The 22,062-nt window shown below is 43.6% G+C and overlaps 1 protein-coding gene across 2 annotated transcripts in view; it reads left to right on the top strand.

Annotated features, from left to right (window-relative positions):
• Trip4 (thyroid hormone receptor interactor 4) overlaps nucleotides 1-22,062 on the top strand; it is a 49,778-nt gene that overhangs the window by 17,352 nt on the left and 10,364 nt on the right. Inside the window, exons 8-12 of one of the 2 annotated variants that reach the window (XR_013107672.1) lie at nucleotides 4,297-4,423; nucleotides 4,927-5,114; nucleotides 8,926-9,050; nucleotides 10,327-10,418; nucleotides 11,963-12,044. Coding sequence is in view for 1 of the 2 variants with exons in the window: in XM_076925823.1 (XP_076781938.1) it covers nucleotides 4,297-4,423; nucleotides 4,927-5,114; nucleotides 8,926-9,050; nucleotides 10,327-10,418 (532 nt within the window). In the remaining variant the exon portion in view is untranslated. The remainder of the gene's footprint in view (nucleotides 1-4,296; nucleotides 4,424-4,926; nucleotides 5,115-8,925; nucleotides 9,051-10,326; nucleotides 10,419-11,962; nucleotides 12,045-22,062) is intronic. The other variant, XM_076925823.1, reaches the window with a different exon arrangement.

The raw sequence follows: 22,062 nt of genomic DNA, 5'->3' as shown, positions 1-22,062 counted from the left end.
ACATAAGAGTAGCTGAGGATTTTGGAAGTGAAGCATGAGACCAGGCGCAGTGGTGCGCACATAATCCTGGAACTCTGAGGAGATGAGGGATGATCAAGACTTCAAGGTTAAGTAGTGAATTTGAGGCTAGCCTGGGCTATTTGTTACTCTCTTTGATAAAACAACAGCATCCCCAAGAAGGGTACAACTTAGGCAAGAAAATAAATCTTCGAGGCCTGAGGACATGATGCTGAGTTGGCAGTGCTTGGTCTGCAAAGAAAAAGATCCGAGTTTGCTCTTTAGAACCTGCATTAAAAACAAACAAACAACTGGACATGGCAGCACTCCTGTCATCAGAGCTGTGCAGGCAGGTGGGCCACCCCAAGCCTGCACCCAGCCAGCCTAATCAGAAAGGCAGCCTCCAGGTTCAGTGCGAGATCCTGCCTTAAAAATAAGGAGGCAAGGATTTGAGGACAAGACTGTACATTGACCCCCAGCCTTCACGTGCACGTGCGTCTCTGTGTATGCACACACGTGTGTGTGCGGCTCAGTGGTGGTCACTTACCTCACATGAATGAGTGTGTGTGTGGCTCAGTGGTGGTCACTTACCTCATATCTGTAATTCAGTCCTTAGCTATGCACACACAGAGAAGTAATAATAATAATCAAAAGTGAAGCTGACTCTTTAAGCTGTAAGGAAAGGATTTATTACACTATGTTGAGATGATTAACACCACTTTGGAAAAACTGTCAGTTAGATCTCTCCCAAACTACACTGTAATAGTAGGCTAGACTAAATCAGTGGATTTGGTGGGATGGCAGTACTGTAATTCCTGTAATCTCAGCACTCAGAAGGCCTAATAGGAGGATTTCTCCAGACCAGCTTGGGGTTTATAGCAAAGCCTCGTCACACAAAAAAAAAGGAACTCAGGGCCAGGTGGTGATGGCACATGCCTTCAATCCTAGCGTGCAGATCCCGATCCCTGTGAGTTCCAGGCCAGCCTGGTCTCCAGAGCAAGTTCCAGGACAACCAGGGCTACACAGAGAAACTCTGTCTTGAAAAACCAAACCAAATCACCAAAAAAAAAAAAAAAAAAAAACCAAAAACAAAAAAACAAAACAGGGCTGGAGAGATGGCTCAGTGGTTAAGAGCACTGGGTGCTCTTCCAGAGAACCTGGGTTCATTTACCAGGAACCACATGGTGGCTCAGAAGCATATGTAACTTTGGTCCTGAGTTCAGTCTCCAAAACCCAGAACCAACAGTGAAAGGAGGAACTGAGTCCCAAAAATTATCCTCTGCACTCTGACATGTCTGCCATGACACACACATGTCCACACTCTCACACAGTGGCGCGTGCACACACACACACAGAGAGACACCAAAATAGGGGCTGGAGAGATGGGTCAGTGGTTAAGAGCACTGGCTGTTCTTCCAGAGGACCTGGATTCAATCTTCAGCACCCATATCAACTGCAAAGGCTCTGACACCCTCATACAGACATGTGTGAGTGTGTGTGTGTGTGTGTGTGTGTGTGTGTGTGTGTGTATATATATATGCAAAACACCAATTCACATGAAATAAAAATCATTTTTTAAAAATTAAAAAAATCAAAAATCAAAAAAAGAAAAAATTAAAAATACTCAGTCGTGATGAAATACAATAATTTGCTCTTTTTTTCTCTTTGAGTTTTGAAATTAATACATTAGAAAAATGAATTTCTTTATTTTGGAATATGGTATTAAGATAGTGTAATTATTGGTTTTGAAGGTTATTTAAATAATGTCATTCTCCAACTCTTTTTAAGAAATCTCTCTGAGGCTAAAGAGATGGTTCAACCATTAAGAGCTCTGGCTGCTCTTCCAAAAGTTCTGAGTTCGATTCCCAGCACTACACGGTGGCTCACAACCATCTGTAATGGGATCTGATGCCCTCTTCGGGGGTTTTCTGAAGAGACAGCTACAGTGTACTCATATACATAAAATAAATACATAATTTAAAAAGAGAAAAGGATAGAAAGATCCCTTCATCCTTCCAAGTTTTGTACTTTTAAAAAAGATTTATTATTTTTAAATTTCTTCATGCATGTACATGCAACACATGTGAACTTGTTGTCTGCAGAGGCCAGGACATTGCTTCCCTACAGCTGGAGTTAACATTTGTCACCTCCATTAGGTGCTGGGAACTAGGCCAGGTCATGTGTGAAAACAGAACGAGCTCTTCCCCTTGGTGCCATCTGTTAGTCCTGCTGTTGTCTGAGACCGGGTTTGGCAGTGTAACCCAGCCTGGCTGGGATGTTACTCTGTAGCCTCGGCTGGGACATTACTCTGTAGCTTCGGCTGGGATGTTACTCTGTAGCCTCAGCTGGGATGTTACTCTGTAGCCCCGGCAGGGATGTTACTCTGTAGCCTCAGCTGGGATGTTACTCTGTAGCCCCGGCAGGGATGTTACTCTGTAGCCTCGGCTGGGATGTTACTCTGTAGCCCCGGCAGGGATGTTACTCTGTAGCCTCTGCTGGGACGTTACTCTGTAGCCTCGGCTGGAATGTTACTCTGTAGCCTCGGCAGGGATGTTACTCTGGGGACATTCTCATTCAAACATCACTTCTTTTTTTGTTTGTCTGTTTCTGCCTCTGATTTTTTCTCCTTTCCATTTGAAAATCTTTACCTTTCAAGTGTTTATTTTTTCCTTACCCCACATAATGCATGAGAATATGCAATCATGACATGCATTGGATTGTGTCTATCCCATAATAACTGCTGGATCTCTTCATGCATGGCACCACATATGTACAACGGTTAAACCTGCCAGTTAGATTCAAATGTCGTTTTGTTCAGTTTGCTTTTTGACACTGGTTCTTGCTTTGTATTTCAAGCTGACCATAAACTCAGAATTATCCTGCCTCAGCCTGCTGAGTCCTGGAATTACAGATATGCACCACTGTGCCTAACTTCAGAGCTTCTCAACAGAAAGCCATGTCTTCTCCACATAAAAACCCCGTGTCTGGGCCAGGTGTGGTGTCACACACATTTCATCACTGCACTGTGGAGGCAGAGGCAGAGGCAGGCAGATGTTTTGAGGTTGAGGCCGGCCTGCAGGTTATTGTTCTTTTCTAGCTGTGACCTCTTATGGTCTGTAGGCAGCCACATTGTTCACAGAGTCACTGACCTGCAAAAGTATGATGTCATTTTGGTTGTTTTGTTTTGAGACAAGGTCTCACTGTGTGGCCCTGCTGACCTGGAGCCCGCTGTGTAGAACAGGCAGGTTCAGACTCACAGATCTTTCTCCTCCACCTCCATAGCACCTGGACTGAAGGAGTTAAGTCACTATACCTGGAAAGGGTATGATGTCCTAAGAGCCAGAGGATTCCACACACAGTCTCTGTTTCAGGGTCTCTGTCTGTCTCTGCCCCTCTGTCCCTGGCCGTGTGTGTGTGTGTGTGTGTGTGTGTGTGTGTGTGTGGTGATTATTCACACAGTTGATACTGTAAAACTTTAGAAAAGAAGTAAGCACTTTTGTGTTGGACAAGAAAAGGGGCTCTTTAAAACTTGTGAGCGTTGGAACTAGAAATGTCTCAGTGGGTAAGAGCCTGTGCTGTTCTTGCAGAAGACCCAAGTTCAGCTCTCAGCACTCTCTCCAGGTAGCTCACAACCACTTGGAACACCAAGGAATCCAGTGCCTTTGGTTTCACATGGAATTCACATACACATATCCACATACATGCACACAAAATTATGCATCGTTTTGGGGATTTTTTACTTGTTTGTCTCTCTGGCAGTCCTGGCTGACATGCATGGAACTTGATATGTAGCTAGGCTGGTCTCAGACTTGACAGATCCAGCTACCTCTGTCTAAGGGCTGGGAATAAAGGCATAAGCCACCACACCTGGCTATACATAAATTTAACAGAACACACAAAACCAGAAACAGAGCCTTTTGCATCTTGAAGCAAGAGTTCAGATTAGCATGTGTGGGAAGGGGACTCTGTAGAAGGCAGATGACCATGATCCCTTTTGTACATGAGTTGCTGTGCATCATCTTCTCTGGGTCAGTCCATTGCTAGTTGTCTTTTCTAATCTTGGCATTGTTATCGATCTTGTTAAAGAGATGAATGGATAATGTGTCGGTTCTGTTTTCCTTAGTGTTCTTGGTACAAAGAAAAAGAAGGTGGTGTTGGGAGCAGAAAAGGTTGTCCATGTCTACAAATAAAACTTTCAATTGCAATTTTTATTACAACTAAAAGATTTCGCGTGCTAAGTCTGGACACTCTGTGTGTAGAAGTTACCAGTTCTTGCCTCCCCTTCGCTTGTTTCCACAGACTAGATGAGACGGTACAAGCCATTGCCAATGGAACTTTGAACCAGTCACTGGTCACGTTGGATAGATCTTCTGAAGAGCCTTTGGGAGTTCTGGTAAACCCTAACATGTACCAGACCCCTCCTCAGGTTAGTGAATGTTTTCTCTAACTGATGAGACATTTTTGACCCCAAATAGTTCTTACAAGTGTGTCTGTCTCATAGGCCTTAGATACCAATTTCCTCTCAACATGCCAGTCAAGCATCTGAGAGACAGAGGCGGAGGAGGAGCTCTGAGTTTGAAGCTGTGCTGGTCTATAGAGAGAGTTCCAGGACTGTCAGAGCTATACAGAGAAATCGTCTTTAAAACAAAACAAAACAAAACAAAAAAAAAAAAAAACCAAATAGACAATCAAACAAAACTCGCTAAGCATTGGTACAAACCTGTAATCCCATCATTTGGGAGGTAGCAGCAAGACAATCAGGAATTCAGGGTCATTCTCTGCCACAAACCAAGTTCAAGGCAATCCTGGGTTACATGAAACCTTTTCTCAAAAAAAAAAAAATTCTTTTGACTGGCATTAATCACTGTGGCTTACTTTCTCTAGGTTCGAAAACCTCTGTTTCTGTCTGTTGTGCTTTTTCCTGTGTAGTGGGTCGACAGCATGGGCTCAGCCCCACAGAAGAAGACTTCACTCTCAGCAGGACCAAGACTGGATCTCAGTTTACATCAGCACCAGCTGCGAATCCAGGACCAGGAATTCCAGGAAGGCTTTGATGGTGGCTGGTGCCTGTCTATGCATCAGCCCTGGGCTTCTCTGCTTGTCAGAGGGATTAAAAGGTAAGAATTGAAGTCAGCGTCTGAGAGGGATGTACATTTGATTTCGAATTATGGATTGCTGTTCACTTGTACCAGTCTACTGGTAACTTGTGATATTGTTCAGTGCATTTAATTTTAAACAAGGACAAATGTGGTGGTGCAAACCTGTAATCAAAGCTGTTGGCAGGCAGAGGCAGGAGGATTGTGAATTGTCATCCAGCCTAATATACATTAGGAAAATTTATCTCAACAAAGAAAAGAGAAGAGAGCTATAAAGATGGCTCAGCGCCATGATGGCCTGAGCACATGAAGGAGAGAACCAGCTCCTTCAACCTTCACACCTGTGCCGTGGCTGTGCTGACGCTCACATACTCATCACACACACCACACACACAGGAACACAGTAGGAAAATACAATTAAAACACACACATGTATTTAAAAACTCACTTGGGGCTAGAGAGATGGATCAGCAGTTAAGAACAGTTCTTAATCTTGTAGAGCACCTAGATTTGGTTCCCAGCACCCACGTGATGGCCATGATTCCAGTTATTAGGGGATTCCTAACGTGCCTAATGATGACACATGTCCAATCTCTGCTGCTCAGGAGTCTGTCAGAGGAATGATGAGTTGAGGAGGGCAACTCAGTGAGATTCCTCCTCAGAATGAATACTGAAATCAAGGGTTGTGGTATAGCTCGGTAGTAGGATGCTTGCCCAGTGTCCAGAAGGCCCTGGATTGAACCTTAGTACTGCAGAAGAGAAAGAGGGAAAGACCTTATAAAGCTAGAGGACAAGTGTTTTTCATCTTTGGAAGAAAGTCATTTGGAAAAACTCTTGACTTTGTTTATCTTTAATATGTTGTTCATACTTCAATCTTCATACTTTGATCTGATTTGTAATGTGAACTTTTGTTTGGTGAACTCAGCCTCACTTACACTGGAAGTCTTCTACTACTGCCCTGCACCCAGGGGCATCTGTTGATGTTGGTTTTGTTTTGCTTTGTTTTCCAGTGCTAGGGATCAAACTCAAGAGCTTGTCTGTGCTAGATAAACACTGTACCACTGAGTACATTCCCAGCCCAGCTAGTCTTTGAGGAGGTAGCTCAGACTAACCTCAAACTTGCCAAAATCCTCCTTCGCCTTCTTGAAAGCGGCATTCTAAGCATGTACCACCAAACTCCAGTCCAAGGTTTATTGTGTTTCTTCTTAATTTATATTTTATTTTTACCTTTTTTGTTGTTGTTCTTGTTTTTGTTTTGTTTTGTTTTTGTTTTTTCGAGACAGGGTTTCTCTGTGTAGCCCTGGCTGTCCTGGAACATTAAAGGCATGCGCCACCACTGCCTTTAATCCTAACCCTAACCCAGCCCCTTAATTTATATTTTAAATTCCCCTTTTCTTCACTTGTATACATGGAAATATAAGATTGTAAACTGAGGGCTGGAGAGATGGCTCAGTGGTTAAGAGCACTGACTGCTTTTCCAGAGGTCCTAAGTTCAATTCCCAGCAACCACATGGTGGCTCACAACCATCTGTAATGGGATCCAATGCCCTCTTCTGGTGTGTCTGAAGACAGCTACAATGTACTCATATACATAAAATAAATAAAGTCTTTTTTTTAAAGATTGTAAAATGAAAAATAATAGCTAGAAAAAGATTATATATACTCTCCCTAGAAACAGATATTAGCTATTAGTTGCTGTTAGTACTTTGGAATGTTTGTTTCTTTGTTTCTTTCCTCCTCCTCTTCTTCCTCACACAGTTTGTCTGGAACTCACTACTGTGTAGACCAGACTGGGCTCAAACTTGAATTCACAGAGATCTTCCTGCCTCTGCCTCCTGAGTGCTGGGATTACAGGCGTGTGCCACCATGCCTGACCTGGAATGTTTCTTTCTGTTGGTTCTCCTATGTGAATAGTTACATACTGAGATCATATTATATATTTTTGTTTGGGTTTTTCATTTTACTCATCATTACATCAGATGCTCGTTTTTCCATCCCTTTTACCTTTTGATATGATTTGATATGATTTGATATGATTTGATATGCCTGGCTCTGTGTGTGTATCCTAAAACATATATGAGACAGGATTTTAGTTTCTAAAGGAGTAGCTGTATAGCCCAGGCTAGCACTTTACAGTTGACAAATGCAGACACTGAGGCAGGCAAAGGTAAGCTAGACCGCTCGGAATGACAAAGCTAGACGTCATGTTTTCAAAGTGCTCCTGCACTGGGCAGCTTGGCTTCGCTCCTTTCTCGACATTTACAGTCACCTGCATTTTCTCCCTCCGTTTACTAAGGCGCCTCAGCCATACATCCCCGTCCCCACGCCCGCCCCCACCCCGAGAGCTCCGGCTTCCGGCTTCCGTGCTCGGGCTCTGTGGCTTCACAGCCTGTGTGTGCAGTGAGGTTAGAACAGAGGGACAGGACTCTGCTTCTCTTCCGGGACAGCTGAGCCCTCGTGTCTGCTCTCACTCCCGTCACATTTGCTTTCTCTTTCCAAGGCAGGAGATGAGGCAGCGCGCTCTCCTTGACTTCGGGAGTCAGACCGCTTTCTGTCTGTCCTCCTTAGGCTCCGTGTTACTCGTCTTCTTTCACTGAAAAGAACAGGATGAGAAGCGTCTATCACATGGTCGTCAGCCCTACAGGAGTCAGGGGGTAGTGCTCGCACACCTGTGGAACCGTTTTCTCAGCAAGTCTTCCAAGTTATTTGTCCACAGGGAACCATGCATTTGTTCATTCCCCATACCGGTTACTCACGTGTATCTGATACTCTGTTAAGTCACCTATATTGGAAAACTAACAATTTGAAAAATCCACAGTCCTGTGTCCTGTTATAAGAATGAGATGGGGGTAAAGGAACTTGTTACCAAGACTAACAAACTGAGTTTGATCCCCAGAGCACACATGGTAGGAGAACCAACTACCCAGAATTGTCCTCTGACTTTCCATATGTATGCATACACATACTCACTTAAGTAAGTAAATGTATGTACAAAAAGGAAATAGAAGAGTGGCTAAGATCCTTTCTGTACTTCCAGATGACCCAAGAACAAATGACTCAGAACCCTCTGTTGACTCTTGACCTTCTTTTGGGCTCTGAGAACATATGTAGCGTGACACACACATGCATACAGACATACATGTAGGATCTAGGGTTTCTTTTTTTTTTTTTTTTTTTTTGGTTTTTCGAGACAGGGTTTCTCTGTGTAGCCCTGGCTGTCCTGGAACTCACTCTGTAGACCAGGCTGGCCTTGAACTCAGAAATCCGCCTGCCTCTGCCTCCCAAGTGCTGGGATTAAAGGCGTGCGCCACCACCGCCCGGCGATCTAGGGTTTCATTAGATATCCCTGCCTGGCTTGGAACTTGCTATGTAGACTAGGCTGACCTCAAACTCACAGGTAATCAATCACCTGCTTCTGTCAAGTGCTGGGGTTAATGGTGCCTGCCACCACACCTGGCCCCTGACAACATAACCACCTCCTGCCAGTTATCTTCTCCATAGAAATGCCATGTTTCATATGTGCCCTTCCTACAAATAAGTGTAACAACTTAATTATAAATGTAAATTATAGAAATCCCAAGACAAGTGACAGACAGTTCCCCATCTGAGTTACAGAGATCAGGTGACTAGTAGGAGTTGAGGAAAGTGACCGGTGATGGTGATGACAGGAAAGGTAGCAACAGGGTTCAGATCAACTGAGGGAAGGGCATCACTGAGGGGTCTTTAGGTCTCTTGATCCAGTTGTATAATTTGCTGTAGGATTTGCTGTGTATTATGAGATCTCAAGGAAACTAGAATCTGATTTTTCCCATTGAATTTGTATTTGTTTAAGGGTGGAGGGCAGATCCTGGTATACTCCGCACAGAGGAAGACTCTGGATAGCAGCCACGGGCAAAAAACCTTCCCCTCAAGAAGTGTCAGAGCTCCAGGCCACCTATCGTCTTCTTCGTGGGAAAGGTAACAGCCACAATGTTCTTGATTTTCAGTCTCGATCTGTGACGAGGAGCCCTTAATGCTCACTTCTTCTATTTCGTTCTTTTGATTTTTATTTTCTCGTGTTAAATAGACTTTTAAACCTCACATTTGTTTATTAGTTTCAGTTTGAGACAGGGTCTCTCAGTATAGCCCAGCTGCCCTGGAACTCACTGTGTAGTTGAGGCTAACCTCAAACTCAAGGCAAGTTTTTCCACTTCAGCCTTCCAAGTGATCGGATAAAGGGATGAGCCTCCACACTCAGCTTTGTAACAGATCGCAGACAGCTATTCAAAAGCATTAGTTTCACTAAAAATGCAGTGTGGAGTGTGGCGGGACATACCTTTAATCCCAGCACTTGGGAGATTAAAGCAGGTAGACGTTGCTGAGTTTGAGGTGCACCTGATCCTCATGAGTTCCAGGCTAGCCTTTACTACATAGTGAGACCCTGTGTTAACAAATAATTAAATGAGAAATTAGAAAATGAAAAGTATTTCTCAAACCAAAAATCAACCAATTAATCTTTGAATTTTGTAAATTTTAATTATTTTTCCTAAAATACTATCTCTTCTTCTAGTTTTATTTCTTTGGCTGTGATAAAATTTCCTAACCTAACTCAACTTAGAGGAGAGAGAGTTTGCTTTAGCTCACAATTCAGGTTTCAGTCCATCATTTCAGGGAAGTCACAGTGGCAGGAGCTTGAAGCAAGTGCTCCTGACAGCCACGTGCTGCACTGCCTGTCCCTCAGCTCATCTCTCCACTCTCACACCCCTCAGGACTCTGTAGAACAGAGCTGCTTGCAGTACTGGGGCTCCTACATCAATTAATTTATGAACCACACACATCCCCACAGGCAGCCTAATGCTGATGGTCTTCTTCTCATTGAGACCCTTCCTCCATGACTGTATGTTGTGTTGAGTTGAGAGTTAAAGCCAACCACCAACCTCTAATCTGATCCAGTTGTGAGTACATTAAAATTGATTTGTTTGGAATTAACTTGTAGACTTGTTGAACCTTGAAGGTAAATGGAGGGTTTCTAGAGTAAAAGCTGCCCCAAGTTCAGCATGTGGATCTTAAACTAAGCTACTCACTGGTTATGTTCTCACTAAAATACAAGCAGTTGTATCATATAAAGCCTTCCCTGTTTTCCTTGCTTCTACAAATAGATGATGGGAAATGTTACATGTTCAGAATCGAAAGATTTCTGAGTTTCAGGATCACAAGGAGGAATTTACCCAATCCTTTCTTGTTTTCTATTCAGATGTGGAGTTTCCAAATGACTACCCATCAGGTTGTCTTCTGGGCTGTGTGGACCTTATTGATTGCTTGTCCCAGAAACAATTTCAGGAGCAGGTGAGTGTTGAGTTGTTCTTATAGGCAGATGCTTGCTTTTTGTTTTAACAGGCTCTAGATCCTCATAACAGACTGAAGGCAGTAAGGTGCTAGTAATTTAAACATGAGAAGAAAGGACTGACACACATCCCCTCCCAGTGTGGCTTCAAATTCACAGTCCTGCCTCCTCTGCCTTCCAGGGGACAGTGTTTCGGTTTCAGCCGTGTTCCAGGCTGAGCTGGGACTTGTGTGCAGCCCTTGAATTCTTGGTTATCCTCCTGCCTCTGCCTCTTGAGTGCTGAGATCTCAGGCATGCAACCACTACTCCTGCTCCAGGGGAATATTTGAACAAATGGTCAATGGAGGAAGAATAGGATTAGGTCCAAAACAGAAGTACTTAGCGATGGCTTGGCTTCCAGTATAGAGCAGCCACACACATCCATTTCTCGGGGGAAAAGCTGCTATCAGAGTCCAGGAAAGGAGTGTAAGGTCTTCATCAACTTGATACCTGGAGGCAGAGGCAGGCAGGTCTCTGTCTGTTAGAGGCCAGCCTGTTCTACATAGAAAGCTCCAGACCAGCCAGGGCTGCATAGTGAGGTTCTTTCTCAAAAAACAAAACAAGCAAAAACAAGTATGTTTGCCTTTTTAAAATGAAAAGACACAAAAATACTGTTTTGATTAGATAGTGGGCATGGATACTCTGTCTTTGCTTATTCTGAAGCATTTCTTCCAGACCATTGAACTTGATAGACAGTGCGTTTAAACTTAGTTTGACCTGTGCCACGTTGGGAGGTATGTGTGTATAAATGAACATATATATGTATTTTTTTAAAATCTCTAAACATTAAATTGACATGACTCACAACATACTTTTGAACAGTAGAGGGCACCAAAGAACTTTAATTTCAGTAGCAAGTGCCTCAAATGCAGAGTGTGTTTGGGTTCAGAACAGCCAGATCCATCATCCTTGAAGCAGAGAAAAATCTTACGGACAGTATTGTTGTCCTTTTCTTTGAGCATTAGGGCTTCTACTACTGTTCATAAAAATGGACTGCAATTTAATTTTGCTCAGTAAATTTATTTTTCCAGACTTTTTTTTCTTCTTATTGTGCTGGATAAACCCAGGGCTTCATGCAATCTAGTCAAATATTCCAACTCTGAGCTACCCAGCCTCCTAAATATCTCGTTTTTTCTCTTCCTTCCTTCCTTCCTTCCTTCCTTCCTTCCTTCCTTCCTTCCTTCCTTCCTTCCTTCCTTCCTTTCTTTCTACAAGACAAGATCTTAATATGTAGCTCTGGCTGTCCTGAAACTCACTATGTAGACCCAGCCAGCCTTGAACTCATAGAGATCGACCTGGTTCTGCCTCCCTAGTGCTGAGATTAAAGTCGTGCCATTATGCCCAGTTCCTGAATGGTTTAATTTACTGTTTTTAGCTTCCCAACCCCCTCAATGGTTCCCTTACAGATTTTAACCAACAGTTCTTATCTTCCTAGATTTTTAAATATTTTTATCAGTTTGTTTTTGGTTTCATTTGATTTTGCCTTTGGGTTTGATTTTTCATACAGGTGTTTCTGTATAGCCCAGGGTGGTCTTGAACTTGCAGTCTTCCTGTTTTAACCTTACAAGCCTAGGATTGTTTTTTTAGAGGTGGGTATTTTATTTCTTTTTATTTTTATGTGTATGAGTGTTCCCTGCCTGTGTGCACCACATACAGGAAGTAAGCACAGAAGGCAGAAGACAGCGTCAGATCCGGGAATCCAAATCCCAGGTGCTGGGATTATAAATGGCTACCACCATACCTGGCCTATTTTTTCATTTTACTTGGTTTTTCTTCTTTTTTTCCTCTTCTCAAGACAGGGTCACATATACTGGGATTACCAAGTATGTGCTACCAAATGCTGTTCCGTCATTCATGTTTGTTTAACTGGGTCTCTCGTAGCATAGGCTGGCCTCAAAGTCTACCCCTAGCTGTAGATGATCTGATCCTCCTGCCTCAGCCTCCCAGCTGCAGTTATATGGCCATGCACCAGCATCCAGCACTGTCAGTGATTTTTCCCAGTGTTGCCTCCTCAGTCTCTTCTGGTTCCTTCTCTGTCTGGGGCATGCATTCCAGTGGGCTAGTTGGCTCCTGGTCTTTTGTTCTATGCTTACTCTGTAATCTATTCCTAGACAAAGCCCTGGGAGGGCAGAGCCTTTCATCTCCCTGCTCTGGGCCGAGTCGGCTTCCTTTCTACCCTCAGTGTGTTTAACTGTTATGCTCCTCCTTTCTGCCAGGAAAATAAATACACTAGCTCCTTTCTCTTTGCTATGCTACAATACCTGACGGAAGCTACCTTAAGGGATAGAAGATTAATTTGGGATCATGGTTTCAGAGGACACTGTGGGAAAGGCATGGCAGGTAATGTCCAGTTCTTGGCGGCGGGAACTTGAACCTGTTGCTTCCCACAGCAGATCATGAGGCAGAAAAAGAATAAGCACAGTTAGAGCCATGATCTTCGGAGGCCCACCTTCAGTGATCCCTATTCACCATCCATCCCCCAACAACCTCCCAGCAGTAGCTGGGACCACATGGCCAAGCACATGAGCCAATAGGGATATTTTTAAAATTCAAACCATAACATTGAAAACTATATTCTTTTTTGTTTTTTGTTGTTTCCAGACAGGGTTTCTCTGTGTAGCCCTGGCTGTCCTGGAACTCACTCTGTAGACCAGGCTGGCCTCGACCTCAGAAATCCGCCGGCCTCTGCCTCCCAAGTGCTGGGACTAAAGGCGTGCGCCACCACCGCCCGGCCTGAAAACTATACTTAATATAGCATTAAGGGGTATGAGGAGAGTTGCTCTCATTAGAAATCTAATTAACAACTCTTGTCTTTTCAAGGATACCGTCCCTTCGGGTCAGCATTTGGATTTGCTCTGTTGAGGTTGTTGAGGACAGCATTGAGAAACTTGTCTTTTCATTGTTATTTGTGTTTGAGAGTATCACATGAGTATGTCCAGAATAGATATTAGACTAATCTTACTTGTGTTTATTTGAAACAGGGCTTCACTATGTACCTCTGGCTGGTCTGGAACTCTCTGTAGCTTTGAACTGACAGGTATTCATTTGACTCTCTCTGCCTTTTCCTCAGGGCTTGGATTAAAAGCATGCACCACTAATCCCTGGCTTAATATTTTTCAATTATGTATATATAAGTGTGTACATAGTAGCATGTACCCATGAGTTATGAAGCTGGAGGTGTCAGGGTTTCTAGGAGTTAAGTTATAGGCAGTTGTGAGCTACCTGAGTAGCAGGAGACAGACTTTGATCCTCTGGAAGAGCAGGAAGCTCTCTTAGCCACTGAGCCATCTCTCCATTCCAGTGGATCTTGTTACTTTTCTTTTTTTAAAGATTTATTTATTTATTTATTTAGTACAATGTTCTGTCTGCACATCTGCTGCATACCAATAGAGGGCACCATATCTTACTATACATGTTGGTGAGCCACCATGTAGTTGCTAGAAATTAAACTCAGGACCTCTGGAAGGGTGCTTTCAACCTTGGAGGCATCTTAACAGCTCATATCTTGTCACTTTTAAAAATGGTAGCTGTCTTTTGTTCCACTCACTGCAACCCCCATAGAAGATCTGGGATCACAGGTGCTTCTGTATTTGTATTTACGTGAATTTTAGGGCTTCAAACTCAGGTCCTCATGTTTTAGCAGCAATCACTGTACTATTGAGCATCTCAGTGTTTGGTTTATGGTACTGTAGCCAGTCTTTTCCTACTCTGTGGGTTCTTTTTTCTTCTCCACCCCTTTTCTTCCACCCTTTTAACCACCTAACACTAGATAAGAGAAAAAAGAATAGAGAGGAAAGGACCCTTGAATAAAATCGAAGGTTGACAACTTCCTGCTGATTAGAGACATTTAGTTCCTAGGGGCAAGTTTGATCTCTGCTTGTCAGAATATCTAATTCCTTCTTGTTGTTTCTTCTTTGCACATGAATATTTAACACACAAAGACCAACCAACAACCCACCACGCCTCTTGGGGGCCCTAGCAGTTATATACCCTCTGTAAAGTTCCCAGAAATATCACACAATTGCAGAAACTGTCTGCAGCTGGTGAAATCACACCCCTGCTAGAGCATGATACAACACATCGTCAGCTAGTGTGGACGGACTGAAGCAGCTCCGTGTCCCACACCTGGGATTAAAATGAAGACATTCTTTTTTTTAAAGAAATCAAAATTCTCACTATGTGGTACTGTGAATTAAACCCAGGGCCTTGCTCATTCTAGGCAAGTGCTCTACCACTCTTAGCCTAATTCTTGGAATTTTGGGGGAATCTTCCTATCCTAGGATTTCACAAAGTATTTCATGTAGATGTTCCCTAAAATTAGTGCACATCTGGGAAACATCTTTGGATTAAACAGATTTGTTTACCATAGAGTTTCTCAGAGCCTTTAATATGCAAGTATCAATTAAGACTCTCTGAGAAATAGAGAGTAGGGTACAGTGTTCCTAAACATTTTCTCCCTGAAGTAGTATTAGCAATCAAACCCAGGGCTGTGGGCAAATGTTCCACCAGAGTCACTTAACTCTCTCTCCCTTTCTACACATGTCCGTTGCCTGTTTACAGCAGAGCTGCAGTCCTGGCATGCACAACTTAGAATGCACATGCCAGGCTTTCCTGCATCCTCTGTAAGGTCAGTTTATTGAGAAAGAACCATCCAGAAAACCTTTTCTGCCCTGTGTCCTCAGCATCTCAGCATCTGTTCTCATCGACCAGCTGACGTCCATTTTCCTTGGAAACTGTGGAGCTACCAACCTTTCTTCCCTCTGACACCAACTTCCTATGTGATTTGGGCCACATTCTTCCACATTCTGTTGCCAACATTTTCCTTCCCTAAAGAAACTGGGTAATTTATTTCTGACTTCACATTTTTGCCCTGCCTTTAATAAATTAAAATATACTAGATTGACCATTTAGTTCTCTTAATAGAATAAGAACAGAGGGCTGGAGAGATGGCTCAGGAGTTAAGAGCACTGACTGCTCTTCCAGAGGTCCTGAGTCCATCCCCAGCAACCACAAGGTGGCTCACAACCATCTATAGTGGGATCTGGCGCCCTCTGCTGGCGTGCAGCATACAGTGCAGAGCACTCATAGCACATGAAATACCTAAATAAAATAAAAATTTAAAAGAGTAAGAATAGAAAGATTTATTTCATAGTCATAATAATCACCATGCAGTGGTGGTACGCACTTTTACTCCCAGCACGTGGGAAGCAGAGACAGGTAGATCTCTGAGTTTGAGGCCAGCCTCTTCTACAGATGGAGTTCCAGGACAGCCAGGGGTACACAGAGAAACCCTGTCTTGTAACCACCAGCCCCCCCAAAAAAAAAGAAAAAAGAAAAAAAAGAAAATCAAGTGCATTACATTGTAAGTGTCGTCTAAAAAGGTATGTGCTAAACAGGCTTAAGAACTTGTCTTTTATCTTTTAAAGACAGTTTAGCCAGCATGTTCTAATTTGTGCCAGAAATAAAAACAAAAAAAAAAAAACAAAACAAAAAAATCCACTAGACCATCAACCCTCCTCTCACTAATTTCAGGGGATGAGCCCAGACAGAGAAGACGTAGAGAATGGGCTGCATGCTGACAGGGAGATAGGTAGATGAGAGCCATCTTTTCTGAGCTTCTCCTGTATTCCCTCTGAAGGAACCCCTGCTGTTCCATCAGCAGATGTAAGCCCTCTAGAGCTGCAGGGAGGACGTTGACTGCAACAATGCATCACGGCTGTGGTTTGTAACCTCAATAGCGAGGCAGTTAAAACTTTTTTTTTTTTTTTTAACAAAGATATTTTGATTGCCAAATCCATAACCATTAGCAGCTGTGGTTGTAAGCAGTTCTCCAGACCTAACAAGTTTGCAGCCCTGGAGTTGAGTTTGTTTTTACAGGTCTGTGTTGTTTGTGCTATTTATATCCCTGCCTTCCAAAAGAAATTCAGATTTGCCTGAAATCTCCAAGGTCATTGGTTATTCTATTTCTTCCCAACAGAATCCATTTCTCTTGTGCCAGCTTTCTGACCATTAGTCTATTTGATGTTAAGGCTTTTGTAACAGACTGGATCCTGTCTTCAAGGAAGTACGCGAGAAAGATTCTGCCAGGGCCCCCATCTAGTAACTGACACCAAGAGTAGAGTTGTAGTCCTGTTGGAGAGAAGAGTATGACTTCTTCATCTTCTTTAAGAACATCAGAGCACAGGCTAGCATGCTTTTACTCCCAGCAGTCAGCAAGGGGTCTCGTGAGGTGGAGACCAGCCTGGTGCACATACATAATGTGTGTGTATCTATGTATGTGTATATATATAAAATAATTCATATATACAACATATGAATAAATATATATGAATAAAATAAAGTCTGTGAGGGAATAGGGTATGACCTGGTGACAGAGCCCTCATTTAGTATTTATTATTTGACTTCTAGCCTTGAAAACAAGTCAAACTGTCCTGTCAGTCTGTTAATTCTAATGCAAAATTCACTGTACATACACCTCAGAATATTTTTAAGATTCCTTGAGGGCTAAGACCCAAGAAAGAAAGAAAGAAAGAAAGAAAGAAAGAAAGAAAGAAAGAAAGAAAGAGAGAGAGAGTAAGTAAATGTTGACTTATGTAATTATTCACCCATCAATAAGTACTTGGGCACCTAGAATAAGTCGGACACCGTTGCAGACACTAAGGAAATGATGAAATCAGCCATAGGCTCTGCCCTCAGATATTTGAGAGTCCACTCTGTAGGTGTGTTAAGGATCAGAAGTGAAGATAGGTGTGCTTTGTGTTTTCTGTGGTTGTTGTCTTAAACCCAGTAAGCACGCTGTGTGAGCACTGTGCCACTGAGTATAGCCTTCATCCAAGATAACGTTAAAGACGCCGAAGTTGCTGGGCATGGTGGTACATGTCTATAATGCCAGCATTCCTCAGGCTGAGGCAAGGGGATTGCAAAGTTCCAGCCTGGGCAGCATTGGGAGGCCTGAGAGTCTGCGGGGGAGGGGAGGAGAGACTACCTTTCAGGACTTTCTAGTCAGAAGGGATTTCATATCTTTGTATTCACTTTGAAGAAGAATAGTAAACACTCACACTCAATCACTAAATCTGTGCTACACTCATGTGTGTGTTTGTTGTCTTCTAAACACTTTGACGATTTGGAACAGGCATGGTAATGCTTTTGTGAGACAGGGTTTCTCTGTGTAGCCATGGCTGTCCTGGCACTCACTCTGTAGACCAGGCTGGCCTCGAACTCAGAAATCCGCCTGCCTCTGCCTCCCAAGTGCTGGGATTAAAGGCTTGCGCCACCACCGCCCGGCTCAGTAACACACACTTTTTAATCCCAGCAGTTGAGAGTTAAAAATAGGTGGGTCTCAGTAAGTTAAAGGCCATACAGGTCTGTAAAGCAAGTTCTGTGCCACCCAGTACGATCCTGTGTCAAAAACAAAAGAAGATATTGGAGAATTGGCTCTGTGGCTAAGAGCACTGGTTGCTCTTCCATAAGACTTGAGTGTAGTTCCCAGCACCCACAGTGTTAGTACACAGTGTCTGTAGCTCCTGTTGCAGGGGCTCTAATATCTGGCCTCAGTGGGCACTGCATGCAGTGGTGCACTGATGTACTTGCAGACAAACCAGGTATACACATAAAATAAAACAAAAATCAACAACAATAAAACTTCTAAACTAAGTATCATTACTCTACTTTCAATGCTGAGGAAACATAAAACTTATAATAATGTTGGCAAAAAAAGATGATAAGATTGAGATTTTGCTGTTGAAATTGTCTTCCTTAGTTGGTAGAAAAGCACATTCCAAAGAGAGAAGATAATGAAAGCAAAGTTGGCATGGGCAGGAAGTCGAGGTCTGTGGCTAACGCGGCAGCCCATCTGTCGGACAGAGCATGTGAGTACAGAGGAAGCAGCCGCAGGCAGGAGTGGAAAGCAGGTTGCGGTCAGATGGCAGCAGTGCTCCAGGGGGAGGAGCACGGGGAGGGCTGCTGCTCCAGCGAGCTGGGAACTGTGGAGGAGTGCTTTGATACGAACCCTGCCCAAGGAAAACTTCATTGGTGGAAATGTGAAAGATGGATTGGAGAGATTCTGAAGGTGGAAAGACTGTTGTAGTCCAGGGTAGGGACACGTGAAGAGGTAAGGTCATGGTAATTGTGGCAGAATTGGACAATGGAGGGACAAGCACAGTAGGCCTGGTGTTAGTAGAATCAAGTGTTTGATGTGGCAAGTTAATTTTACCCTGAACAAACCAAGGCTTAGGAGATGCGACCTGCTCGACCTAGGACTTGCGGCCTCACTTTCTGGCAATCTGTTCAAGACATCTTGGTTTTTCATCTAGTCTTCTGTGCTACCTAAGTGACAATTTTTTCCTCATATTTTATTATATAACCATATATTCAGTAAGTACTAATGAAGCAAAAAGAGACGAGAATTAAGTGTTAACTGACAAATAACAAGCGCTGGGGTGAAGACTGAGACACAGTCTAAGGCAACGTTCCATCCCTCAGGATGTCAGGCCAGTTGGTTGGTTTGATTGTGGGGACGGGGTGGGGGCTGGGATGGCCTCCTGTAGGTCTGCTGGCCTCAGACTTGCTGTTTAGCCGGTGCTACCCTGAACTTCTTACCCTCCTGCTTCTACTTTGTAATGTTGGGATTGCAGGCGCTGGGTCCCGTGCCTGGCTTTGCTGGGTCGCTCGGGCTGTTTCTGTGTTAGCCTCTAGAAGTTTAGGATCGCCAGCCACTTTGAAGGAACATGTAAATGAGAGCGACTTTAAAACTATTACTTCCTTACTCTTTAATAGTTTCATACACACGTATAAAATACATCTTTCTGGGTGGAGCTGCACGCACGCCTTTCATCCCGGCACTAGGAGGCAGAGGCAGGTGGATCTCTGAGTTTGAGGCCAGCCTGGTCTATAGAGAGTGTTCCGCGACAGCCAGGACTACACAGAGAAAACAAAAACAAGCGGACAAGCAATCTTGCTTGTAGCCACTGTGCTGTGGCTGCCATCTTTACATCGGACACCTGTCTTTCTGTGCATCCTTACCTCAGTCGTGGAGTCAGTTTAGGCTAACTGGATTTCAGAGCCTGATTCCTGTATTATCCTGTACACAGCTCTTCCTCCATTCCTCCCTCCCCTTCTCCCTTGAGAAGGGCGAGACCCCTGGGTATCACCCCACCTTGGCTCATCAAGTCGCTGTAGGACAAGGTGCATCCTCTCCCAGTTAGCAGAATGGGATCCAGGAGCAGACAACAGACTCAGGGACAGCTCCTGCTCCAGTTGTTGGGGGACCCACATGAAGACCAAGCTGTGCATGCAGTGTACACGTACACTACAGTGTGTGTGTACAGTCACTGGGATCTGTTGGGAAAAGTGACGTAACTAAGGAGTTACTCATCATTTTAACACAAGGACGAAGTGGGGCCTTGCTGAGTTGGGCAGAAGTTTTTCTTTGGCTCTAAATCAGTGGTAGTTGCCACAAGGTGCCAACCTTGTTCCTCTCTGTTATGAAAATGACAGGAGAAATGTTTTCTAAATAACTGGTGAACAGTTTCCCCTGAGAGGAGAAGAAATAGCTTTTTGGCAGTTAATTACCTGTTATGTTAGACATCTATGAAAGTTATGAGGCATGAAAGAGAGGCAGGCTCCTCCACCGCTCCTCAGGCTGGAACTGGTGAGAGAAGTCTCTACAGACCAAAACAAAAGCACCTGCCAGAGTCTTTGGCCAAATTTGGATTGTTCCTTGATTATAAGGCTCACATTTCCTGCCCTGTTTATTATGCTCGATCAGTGGCCCTTAGCTCAGCGTCTAACTGGATGTGACATTAGAGCTTGTGTTCTTCATTACCCTTGATAATTGATTCTCGCTGAGCCTGCTGCATTTGCTGCAAAGACACAAAGCCCTCACTTTTTTCCCTCCACAGTGTTGAGCATTGAACCAAGGGCACTGTGCGTGCTGATCAGTCACCTTGTGAGCTATGTCCCCAGATTTGCTTATACTTTTTTATTTTAATAGTCTCAGTAAATTGCCCAGGCTCCCTTTGAACTCTCTCTGTAACCCAGGCAGGCCTCGAACTTGTGCTTGTCTGCCTCAGCCTTCCCAGTAGCTGAGGTTAGAGTCCGCATGACCAGGGCCAACTCACTTCCCCTTAGTGTGTAGTGCGGTCCTTAGTGTCCAGACCTCAAGGGCAAGGGTTTTGTTCTTGGGAGATACAAGGCTTATCCGAATGGACTTCTCGTTAGTGTATGTGATGAGGGTCAGAATCTCTCCTAATGGATCGGCCTCCTCCTGTGGCTGCTTTGTTCCGCCTTTGCTTCTTGTGAACTCTCAAGGTCGGTGGAAGTTGTGGTAAAGGGCCCATGATCCCAGCTACTGGGGAGGTACCAACAGCATTCAACAACTATTCATCGGTTGCCTAATATATGTTGTGTCTGGTCCTAGCAGAGGGAAGGGGAGAGGACATCTGGTGTCTCCCTCCATCAATCTCCTTGTTCTCTGAGGCATCTCCACTGGAGCCGTTTCTCTCACAGCAAATGCTCTTAGGCTGAGCCATCCCCTCGCCCTCCAGGGGTGGGTGTGGAAATGTCTGCCCTTTTGAAGCTTTCATCTTAGTAAAGGGAAACAAAAAATATGAATAATTTATATGTTATCAGATCATGGTAAGTACTATGGGAAAAGATAAGGTAGGAAAGAGTTTCAAAGTGCTAAATTTATAGGGTAATTGGTGCTGTGATTTCCTTTTGTTTTAATTATTTATTTTTGTTGGTGCTGGTTTTTGAACTAGAACCTTGTACATACTTGACAAACACTCTACGGCTGATTTTTAAATAGTGGGGTCAGGAGAGATTTATGTCAGAATTGACATTTGAACAAAGTCCTGAAGGAAGAACAAGATGAAGCCATGAAAAACGGCTTTAAAATGTTCTAGGAAGCCAGGTACAGAGGCAAACTCAACTTCTGACGAGTGGGTCACAGCCCCTCCTTTTGGGACTATGAAAGTAAATGTGTGTTTTAGAGACATTTAGCAATATAAAAGGTTTCTGAACATAGAAATGCCAAAAATTAATTCAAATTCACATGAATGTGGCTGTTTCTGGCAGACCTCATCCATGGTTGTATCAAATACGTTCACCTTAGCCTTGGTACATGGTTTGCTTGTCACACTACACAAGGCTGACCAGTGCTGTCTGGATCTTCCTGACTCAGACCCCAGACTGCTCTCTTCTGAATTGCAGTGTTCTTACTATCCATACGAAGTGGCTTTTCTGTTTTAGAAACACTTTAGTTATAAAAAATAAAAATCTTGTTTTTCTACCATCATTTCTCAGCACACAAATATCAAATTAGTGTGTCTTTCTTTGGATTGTGTTTAAGTATTCATCCTATCGCTTGCTTGAGTTGTTGAATTTCACAGAACCAGAGAAATATTTTTTAAATGTATGTGTGTGTGTGAGCATGTCATGTGTGTGCAGGTGCCATAGAGGCCAGAAGGGGCATCAGATCCCCTGGAGCTGGAGCTGCAGGCAGTTGAGCTGCCTGATACTGGTGCTGGAAACAGATTCTAGTCCTCTGAAAGAGCAGGAGGTACCCTTAGCCCCTAACCAAACCAAGCTCTCTAGCACCTAACCTTA

Source organism: Arvicanthis niloticus, chromosome 26 (genome assembly GCF_011762505.2).
Source record: "Arvicanthis niloticus isolate mArvNil1 chromosome 26, mArvNil1.pat.X, whole genome shotgun sequence".
Lineage (NCBI taxonomy): Eukaryota > Metazoa > Chordata > Mammalia > Rodentia > Muridae > Arvicanthis > Arvicanthis niloticus.
This window is presented reverse-complemented; position numbering and strand designations above follow the sequence as displayed.